At 41.1% G+C, this 10959-nt stretch overlaps 1 protein-coding gene across 1 annotated transcript in view; it reads right to left on the minus strand.

Moving 5' to 3' along the window:
- GRIA3 (glutamate ionotropic receptor AMPA type subunit 3) overlaps positions 1-10959 on the minus strand; it is a 278754-nt gene that overhangs the window by 5236 nt on the left and 262559 nt on the right. The window contains exon 15 of the mRNA XM_024747199.1: positions 450-697. Coding sequence (XP_024602967.1) covers positions 452-697 — 246 coding nt within the window. The 3' untranslated portion in view covers positions 450-451. The remainder of the gene's footprint in view (positions 1-449; positions 698-10959) is intronic.

Raw genomic sequence — 10959 nt, forward strand, 5'->3', positions numbered from 1 at the left:
TATATATATATATATATAAAAGAATGTAAAACACTTCATTCACTTTTTACATTGATAACAAGTTGAAATAATACTTCGAATATACTGGGATAAATGAAATATATCATTAAATTAATTTTGCTTGTGTTACTTTAGAAAATGGCTAGAAGAGCACTTAAAATTACACATGTGGTTCACATGTGGCTTGCAAATATTCCCACTGAACAGTGCTGCTCTAGAGAATTTTTTTTTCCTTTTGGGTCGCAGACCACAATTTAATTACAACTATGCTATTAGGAAAGCACCACTGTCTGACAAGAAAGCACAACCATTATTTTCAAAGAATCAAATGGTTGCAAAGAATAGACAATTCCTGAAACAACAAACCAAAACTGAAAGACAACAAGAAAAGAAAAAGAGATTGACATACAGTAACATAAGCTGATTAGTTTACTAGACCTTAACCGTACCCCTAGATCTTAACACTCTCTGTTCCATACACGTTGTAGCCTTCTCTGTATGTAGCGTAATTTTGAGTGTTGGTGGCAGGAGCAGGCTTAAAGTTTTGGGTGTTCTTTGTGAGTTTCATGCGTTTGGACTCTGCCCGTGATTTGTAACAGAATTCTATCAAAGCCACCATCATGGCCAGCCCCAGACCTCCGACAAGTATATAGAAAACGCCTGCCACATTGCTCAGGCTCAGAGCGCTGGTCTTGTCCTAAGAGAAATGAACAAGGTGATTAGTTCTTGGGGAAAACAAAGACAATGGGACATTATAATGCATTGCAACAGTATATGATAGTTCTAAGTTGTAAAACAGCTAAACATTGATGTAAATGCTATGACTCAACTCTGGCAACTGGCTGATGTTTCACAATGGCCAGCAAGATGGTAGATGGTGCTTCTGTTGACAGTTGTGATCCTCCCCTAAATGCTCTTTTAGTTTGACTCCTTAAATCCATTAGTACCTCAAGATGGTGTCAACAACTAAGGAAACAGCACTGGGCCATGGGAGCAAAAGTGGAAACACAAGCACAACTTAGTCCTCTGCCAGCCTTGATAAACACCATTTGCCAGAGTTGAGCTGTGACATCATCTCTGTCAATGTAACACTCTTTTCATTTGGGAACTTGAAGCACTCTTTCCCCTCTCTGCCCCGCAACACCTCTTTCTCCCTTGTTCTTGTCAACAACTGGTCTTTAAGATGACAGGTGAGACCGTTAGAGGTTCCTGATATTCATATCTGGGGAGTTACTTCACAAGGGTGTGTTTTAAAAGGATTAACTCTCCCCTTTCACCCAGTGGCTGAGAAATTGCTCCTTTGGGGACTAGTTGCTAAGGCCTCATCCTCAAAGCAGCAAGTCTTTGTGCTGCGGGAACAAGGGCACAGCACAAAGAATTGGCTCTGTTCCTTCTTCCTGAGAGTTTAAGGACCCGCTGGGTCCTGAATTGGCTCCATACAAATCAGAAAACTTTTCCAGGAGGCTGATGATTAGAAAAAAAATCCGGCTCATTTTCAGCTTTTACTCCAGGGAATGTAGAGAATAATTAGGGAAAAAAACCAAAACAAAACACCCCTATACTCATCTGCTCTCTATTTAAAATGGGGGGAACATCGAGGAAGCCAGTCAGTGACTTTCAGGTCAAACTGCAAATCCGACTAAGCTATCTGCCGGTATGAAAAAGCAGAAACTGAACTGCTGAACAACGGAAGGAAAAAAGTTGGTGCCTTGAGCCCTACCTTGAGGTAGGACACAGCAAGGGCCAGGAGCCTTTCTTTGAAAAAAATAAAATAAAGTAGCATTTTGTAGTCTTTTTAGAGGGAATGTAACCATTTTGCTGCTGAATACAACGGAATGGAATACCCAAATTGTCAAGCCAGTGAATTGAGTATCTTATTCAAATGATAGCACAGTGACCAGATGACGGCCATGGCTGACACTCAACACTCTGTGGCTCAGCCAGTCCTGGTATCATGTAAAGAATTAAATGTAAAGACAATATGGCCATGTCCTGATTCTGTTTTCATAGGAGCCAGTCCTGCACTTGTTTACCTTAATAAGAAGGCCAATTGGAATTAAGTCGCATGGTCGGGAAGAGGGGTAGGGACATGCCTCATGTCTACAACAACCTTGCAAATAGTCACTCTTCTAGGATGAGTGACAGTTAGCTAGACAAGTGGTAAGAATTTCTATAACTTAGGAAACAATGGATCATCTCCTTAAGGAGGCAGGTGAAGCTGTCTGCAAGGATGTTCCACAGTCCATTAGGAAAGGGACCAATTTCTGGTAACCTGCCCTCTCCCATTAGATTTTTATATGTATGTGGTTTTTGATGGGGGAAAAAGTGTCCTTTACATCACCCATGTAAGCCGTAGCAACAAAGTTTCAAGTTCCACGTATTTAAGTTTCAAAGAATTCCCTGCTGTGGGATGTAGAAAACCAGTAGCAAAATGGTTCACTGCACAAGGAAAATGAGTGGCATTTCATGAAATGAATTAACTGATACCACAATATTAGTTCAAAAAAAGGAAAGGCAAAAATTGAAACTAAAAAAGAACTTTCTTAGGGGAGCAAAGGGGGGCAGGAAGGAGGCGGGGAAGAGTGTTTCATGCTTATCAATGTGATGTTATCCTGGGAAGGTATACCCTTAAGGAGCATGCGACTGAATTTTAAAAGTATTACGTACAGAGATTCAAATGACACCTTTGGAAGAGAGAAGTGTGACAGACTTAATGAGATTCGAGATCCAAATAGATGCTGAACTCAATACGACAGCAGCTGAGAGGAGGTTGGCTAATCATTCTGCTTACAGAGACCAGTCTTTGTTATTGATTTCTTTGACTGTTTTCAGGTGGGATCGACATAATATATTCATAACCAAAGGCATTTACAACTACAAAGTCTCTGACACTGTAAGAGGTTAAGAAAAAGTACTGTCACAACTGGATCATTTTTTGTTTTTTGGGTTGTCGTTGTTGTTCTATTTTCTCTTTGAACTTTCGAAATGTGAAATACAGTAAAACCCCCTTATAACACAGCTCGTGATTTTACTGCTTTGGGAACATGGTGGGTCAGATTGAGTTCCCTAATCGTAAGGATAGCTCGCCGGAGTCGATGACTGATGTCACATGGCAGGTCTCTGAGACTGGTGTTTGCCTCATTCCCTCAGCGCTGGTGTTATAAAGGGGTCCCACTGTGTCAGGGAGTGTCTGTTGGGAAGGAAAGCCGTTTTAGGGTAGAAAATAAACAGTGGTTCAAAATGTGATTGCTAATCAGTACAAAAAGACCTTCAGCGACTGACCTTACTCCCGGAGTCCTTCGCTCCGCATTCCCCCTTATCGTACCACCATTTGTTTTTCAGCTTGTCTAAGATGCCTTGTTCACTGAGTTTCAATACTGCAAGGTTTACAGGCGTTCTTCACGTGGGAAATAACATAAATAACATTATATTATGTTATTTTATGTTATTCAAGCTTCAAACTACTTTAAAACTATAGAAAGCGATAAAGCAGGGGGCCCTGGCCACAGAGTAATTTTAGACACTGCAGGCAACCTGAGCATTACCTTATAAAAATTAACACTACAGCAACGCTATATTTACCAGGGCCTGCCCATATCGCTTTGAGTAATCGGCACACACTGTTAAATAATGAGGATAGAAAAAAGGCACTCCTCAGATAGGCTGTGTGGGGTGAGGAGGGTCTCCCCTCAAGTGACAATTGTCGGCGGCAGCTTGCAGTAGCTTTGTGACGGAGGTGTGTTAGGTTTGATCTAACTGGGTGTCTTGTTGTACTTCCAGACAGAAAGCAAGTTTTATGGAGGAGTGGGGAAGGGAGCGGGACCAGAAGGGGAGGCGTTTCCACATGTGGAGACAAAAGGATGAATCCGAACAGGATAGTAGATTCTACGTGAATAACATGCCTTCTGATGAGTTGTCCTTTATCATACATATCTGTTGCCCAGCTGAAAATGAGCTCAGAAAGAACTGTACTACGTACGTGTCTTCATAAACTGCATTCTTAAGCACATACTTGTCTTAGTATTAAAGGTATAACGTGGACCTCTGAGTTTTGGATAAGAATACTTTCAACAATGGGAGAACTGGTCTATGGATTGTTTTTGAGTTACTGATCAGCTGTCTCTCTGATATGGTCATAGGTCTGTGAGCGACTCAGATCACCAAAAGGTGAACTAGATTGTTTAAAAATGGATTATTAATATGGCATGACCTGAAATGGCAAGCTGACTGCCCCTATGGGTAGCGCTGTGGAGGAAGTTTAGATGAGCTGTTCTAGTGAGATAAGACTTCCTCAACTAAGAGGCTAATAAGTCCCCAGGAGGCCAGCCCACTGCTCCCTCGTCCTCCACCGCTTAAAGTGTGAGGACTTCTTTCAGAGCCACTGGGCAAACGCAGGATACCCTACTGGTTCTAGGATAACGATCTTCTCTCTTAGAAATTTCTTCAGCTGTAAAATGGGAATAATGACCTTTACTCTGTCTCCTTTCTAGAGCTAATGAATCTTAAATAAAATATCTCTAATAACTTTAGATTAAAAATGCATTATTTACAGAGGGTGGCACATTTCTATTATGAGGCAACGAACTACTCTGTGTTCAGATTCACGTGAACAGTACTGCCAATACTAGTGCACGTTTTTCTGAATGCCACCAATTTACCAGGAGGAAAACGGATATATTTCTGTAACTATGAACATTCCATAGAATTTCTGAGCTTATTTTGGGTAACTTGGACCCACTAACATATCCAGTCATTGACAAGACTTCTGTTGTCACAGAGATCTGGCCTCTATCAGACCAAGTCCCCAAAGCCTATTTCCTTTCTTCTCCCCTTTGCTGTTGAGAGCAGAAGGACCATCTCATCTTGAGAATTCTGAGAAACATATCATCATTTTAAAATAATAGGCAATTTCAGAGTACTTGGGATTTGAAGAACTGTAAACCTTTAGTGTCACGGAGGTGACACTTTCTTGGGTAGTGCAGAGCTTGGCAGCCAGAATGTCTGCATTTTGTTTCTCACCAGGAAACTGAGGTCCTTTTATACTTTAAACAATTCCTTCAATCAGTGCTCAGAAGCGGAGGCTTCTCAGATGCTAGCCAGACTTGCTTGGAATGCAAAGCAACAAAAGATACTCAAATAAAAATTGGAGCCTCTTTAGTATATCACTGGCAGTGAAAGTTAAGTCTTAGACTTTTAAAGGACAGACAGGCCATCTATGGCCCTGAGATCAGTGTTGGAACTGCCTTCTCCCCTAATCCCCACTGTCTGGCCTCCTTCTCTCTCCTTTCCCCCTATTATTTTTTACTTTATCACCAACCACCTTTCTTCCAGTGCTGTGCCTTAAGCTAGGCACTGGGACCCAGGCTAAGGATTAGGACAGTCGGCTTAAGTTGCAGGGGAGGTGCTTTCCAATGGCATATGGGTGACTGACCCCATCAGGACCTCAGGAAAAATTACAAAGCATTTTTTTCTTCCTTTCTGTGCTTCCTTTTTTCTTATTGTAAAGGGCCCAGTGTCTTCAACGCTGCTCTCTAAGCCCTTACCAGGCCCCGACCTCCCTCAAGCTACTATACTCTTCAAATTACTTCATTCAGTTTCTTTAGTACAGCTGCTCTTTCTAGATCTCAGGAACAGAGCAGTCTGATTAAAGGCCCTCACACTAAGGTCCAAATAGAGACCTCTCCCTAGAGATCCTGGGTTTTAAAAAATTTGTCAACCCTTAAGTGAGCCAGGTTGATAAAAGTGTGACATGTTCGTTTAGAACAATGGTTCTCAAAGTGTGGTCCAAGGACCCCTGGAGGATCCCTGAAAACTTTTCATCATAGGGTCTGTGAGGTCAAAACTATTTTTGTAATAATACTAAGGCATTCTTTGTCTTTCTTACTCTTATTCCCTCATGATGTACAGTGGAGTTACCTGGAGGCTACGTGACATGTAATATCACAACACATTGAATGAAGAAGCAGAAATGAGAATCCTATTCTCTTATATTAAGCCAGACATTAAAGCTATTTGCAAAAATAGGACAATGCCGCTCCTCACTAATTTTTTAAAAAAGTTATTTTTCATAAAAAGTATGTTATTTATGTTAATATACATTGGGTTTATTATTTTTAAGGGTGTTAATACATTATTTTAAAATTCTTCAGTTTTAATTTCTGATATGTTAAGTGTTAATAGACTTAATACATATGAACAAAATCTTCTGGGGGTTCCCTATAACTTTTAAGTGTGTAAAGGGGTCCTGGGATAAAAAGGGTTGAGATGCACTGGTTTTAGAGGAGGGTAGATTTTTCCCCTGCTGGGGCCTAGTCTGGGCTGCCACCCTCCACTCCTGCCAAAACCCAGGCTGAGCATTTAAGCATCCAGGTCAGCAACTTAGCATCCTACTTTTCTGACAAATGGCCTACCCCTGCCTTAGGCCATCAGGTGGCTCCCACAGAATGGTTGGTAGGTGCTCTCTATGCCCATGGCATCCACGGTTACAGTAGAGGTTACCTTAGAGCAATGGTTCTCAATCGGGGGTCATTTTGTCCTCCGGGGGACATTGGACAATGTCTAGAGTCATTTTTCACTGTCACAACTGGGAGGGTGGGGAATGCTACAGGCATCTAGTGGGTAGAGGCCAGGGATGCTGTTAAACACCCTACTTGGTACAGGGAGGCCCTCCACAACAAAGCCCCAGATGTCAACAGTACCGAGGCCGAGAAACCCTGCCTTAGAGCGTCCAGACCTCATCTGTTGCCCCAGGGCTTTAGAGAAATCTGACAAATGATATACCCTTAGAAGTCTAGTCTTTGATTGGAAAAAAAAAATCACAGGGCTTAAGGAACCTGACAGGGAACCAATGTGCACTTGGGAACTTCTAAATAAAAATGAAGGAGAAAAACAAACATTTTAAGAAGTAGCACAGGCAAGGAGCATAAAAGCTGTAATCAGAAATCACAGATAATACCACTTAACAAGGTTAGGATAGCTGCCAAGAAAAGAAAGTACTTTAAAGGCCAAATCTCCTAGAATTGTATGTTGCTGCGGGTGGAATAAATTCCCAAGATGGCAGAGAAAAACTGCTTTTAACCACGTAATTTTCTCTCTTACTGTACCTTACTGGATGTATTGCCAAACTCAATTCAAATCAACCAAATGTATTGACACCCTCCTCCCGACACACACACACACACACACACACACACAATTTGGTGTTTTAAAGGAAGTGGAATTAGGTGGACATCTGGTCATTTTAAATGTCACTTTCCCCATGATGCCATTTTTGTTCCTTACCCAATATTTTCTCTCCCTCCTCCTTCCTCTTCTACCTTGCCCTATTATTTGGGCCCAGGTCTTGTGTCTCCCTCTAGGCTGTGTTTCTCAAGGGGAGGGACCATGACTTATGTATTTGTATTCCCCACTTAGAATAGTTCTCTCAATAAATACTTGATTAGAAAACACTCTTTTAGCTTTTGTTTTTCAGCCTAGTACTTCACACATAATAAAATTATTACTATTATTGGTCAAGTTTAATAATCACTTCAAGAAGGTAGATTTATGGTCTCTATAAGTAAAGAAATCGAGGCACAGATAGGTTAAGTAATCTGCTCAAAACTGCACAGCAACTTATGGGGCAGGCCAGAAGGCAAAGTAACACGCATCCAACTCTGTACTGTACATTCTCCAATGGAACACACAGAAAAGGGGTAGCAGTCCTCATTGTTTTCATTCTTAGGGCTTGGATGTTCATAATGAATTTTTTCTTTAGGGATCACCATACTCCAATTAACTATCATCCTAGCAAGGGTACATCTAGCAGCTGGGGCCTTTCACTGTGACGCAGCAATACGTCTCCAGGGGAATGTTTCAGAGCAATTACTGGAGGCCCTTAACTGGTACCTGAGAGAATTATAAGTCAGAAATATTTACTGTACTCACTTCAGTAGAGAAAAGAAAGAATTAAACAAAGTCGATCAGATTCCTATCATGGAAATGAGGCAGGCATTCTCCCCTCTGAAGGGCTTGCTATGGACGTTTTGCTGAGTAGAGCCCTCGTAAGACAAAAACACAGGTTGGCAAGCATAGGGAGAGAACAGGAGGGCTTTGTGATGTAATTTCAAGGGGTCTGGGAACATCCCCCTGTCCACAAATATTTTCCTCACTGGTACCTTTATTTCCATCATGAGGATTTCACACCTTTAAGTTTGAGCAGCATTCCTTGTTAAAATACAAAGCTTCCTGAGAAATGGGAAAGGAAGCAAAGAGTAACTATTTCTAAACTCCAACTCTTTGTTCCATTTCGTTTAAAAAATGTTCAGGGGGGAAAGGGTGTAAACTTCTCCTATGTAAAGGGTGTAAATTGCACCCATGTCATAAAACTGTGTATGGATTGTTGATCAGATGGAGAGGATGAGAGTGAATGTGAACTAGATAGTCGGTTAACAGCATGTGAAGGTGGCACAGACCTGTGGCAGGATGACTATTCCTGAATGCTGCCAACAGTCACGGAGTAGCATCTATTTTTTTTTTTAATTGGGATAGTAATGTAATTCATAATGCCTTGAAAATGAGTTCTATTTTTGAAGAAAACATAACTAACTGATACAAATTTCTGCTTATCTCTGCCATCCACACCTGGCAACAACTCAGCGACAAAGCACTGTGCTCATTAATCCAGGGCATCCAGCCCCGGGTGGCGATTGTCTAGGTTCCCAGCTCGTTCCTGGGAGCTATGAACCAGCCATTGCAAAGTTCAATGTCATCTTAGTGATGGCCAGTGTTACATATGAAGACAGTTTTAGGATAAGAAGACCATTTTTTTTCCCCTGTGAAAGTAGAAACTGCTTATTTAAAAAAAAAACCCTAAAACTAAAAATGTTGATATATTTCAAAAGAACTGTCCAATTTATTTTTCAAGTTGATTTCAGGAAATACCTAAAATAGGTAGTTTGGAGCCACGTTGGATTCTTTCTTATGAAGAGAGAAATGTGGACAGAGTGGCGTGAGGGTGCTGAGTTTTCCCATAGTGGAGAAGAAAAAAAAATGGGCTCGTGAATTAATGACCAAGTTGATTCCCCCATATGGTGATCCTAGAAGGGTTGAGATAAGGATTTGTACTATGGGTATTGTTCTGGGCCTGAAAAATATAGGAATCCATGGTGTAGTACGATTGATCTGAGAGAATGTGGGATATACTCTGCTCTACATGGCTTCACTTCTCCTTTCTGAGCAGGGACACCTAAAGAGCAAATGTCTGTTTAATAAATGATGCCGAGAGATCATCAATGGTGCCCTTAGGAGGGATGGATATATGTGTAAATGTGTAGGTCATGGAGGGAAAGACAAGGAGATCACAGAGAAGTAAAAGAAATATGCGAGCAAGGATGGTGTATTTGCATAGTTAATTAGAAACTTGCTCTAAGAACACAATATCTGAATGATGATAACAGAAACTTATCACAAGCTAAGCTGGAAGCCCATCCCTCATGCTATGCTTCATCCGAAGCTCACTCTAAGTTACTGCATTTGTTTCTTGGTACCTAGTGATTTTTTGGAACAACTTCTAAAAATTATCTTCGGCCCAGTGGAGGGAGAAAAGCCATCTTTCACTGGCTTTTCTACTGAATATATTTCAGGTTTTCATGGTGACAAGTCACCTTTCCGAATTGCTCACTTGCTTCCCTAGCCTTTTCAGGCAGGAAGGCAGTTACAGACATCTCTGCCCAGGCAGGGCTTGATTTATGAAGTTGAAGCCAATTGATAACCAAGCAAGAGAAGATTCTTTGTTGGATAAAAGGATTTATTCTACAGTCCTTTATATTCTTTTCCATAGGTTACCTTGGGATATGTGTAGTAAAGGGATTTACCTCTCTACAGTAGCTGTTGGAGGCTGTGGAAGTTCAAAATGTGCCCTAGACTACATTAGTATCTGGACCCCTTTAAAGAAGCTTTATCGATTTCTTTTCACAGGGGTTTCTGGATGCAGCATTCTAGGAGAATGAAGGTTTAAGTTATTTTAATCTTTCTACCCTTGGATCAGCCTGAGCTTTCTCCACAAGCTGGGAGCAGGCACATATGACTGCTGGTAATACTGGACTCTGGCCGCCCAAGTGACCCTCATTCCACAGGGGCAGCCACAATGATTTGCAGAGTTGTGCAGTGCTTAGCTGCTAGATGCTTCCTCTGAGACAGTATTTATATCATGTAGTTCACAAATGTAGCTCAAACCTATTTAACTCCTTGCTAATGAGATCATAATTTAATATAAGTGCAAAGAGCGAATTCAATAATGCATGCATATAACATTCGGAGTTGAAAGCTGTGAGTTATTTTACTGAGGGCCCAACAATGCTAGTGATTGAAACCTATTGATGAGCATCTGTGCTAGAGAAGCAGCCCCCAAAGTCACTTGGAGATATGTGGATAAAACCAGGGCATTTCCAAATGATAACCTCTCAAATTCAAAGTGATAGATCCCTTGATTATACAAGTTGTGAGTTTCACTGATGGATTTCTGCCAAACTGGGCCTTTGTCCAATCTCTCCCTCTAGAACAGGAAACCTAAACCGTTATGGGTTGCGGACTGTCTCACATAACCCAATTTGTCTGGAAAGACTTCTTACTCAATTTGTCCCTGACCGGGAGAAGGGGCTCAGGGAAGATGCTAAGCTTCTGCAGAAGCCAGTCTTGTTTAAGATGTGGCTACAGATAATTTCCCAAGTACATAATTCATATGATTCACTTGAAAAGTCTGTTTTGAGATCCATTAAAAATTCAAACTATCACACTTCGTTGGGTTTTATCACATACAAGGGTATTTTCTTTAGTTCATCCCAATGGTACTGAGAAAGAGAGGCATAGATTGAGAAGGACAGAAACCGACCAGAAACTCACATGACAAATGTTTCTGAAGACATCTAGTTCATTCTCCTGATTCTAGGCAAAATATTCATTGAGAGTTTAATTTTAATG

This window comes from Neophocaena asiaeorientalis, unplaced genomic scaffold, assembly GCF_003031525.2.
Source record: "Neophocaena asiaeorientalis asiaeorientalis breed wild unplaced genomic scaffold, Neophocaena_asiaeorientalis_V1.1 scaffold492, whole genome shotgun sequence".
Lineage (NCBI taxonomy): Eukaryota > Metazoa > Chordata > Mammalia > Artiodactyla > Phocoenidae > Neophocaena > Neophocaena asiaeorientalis.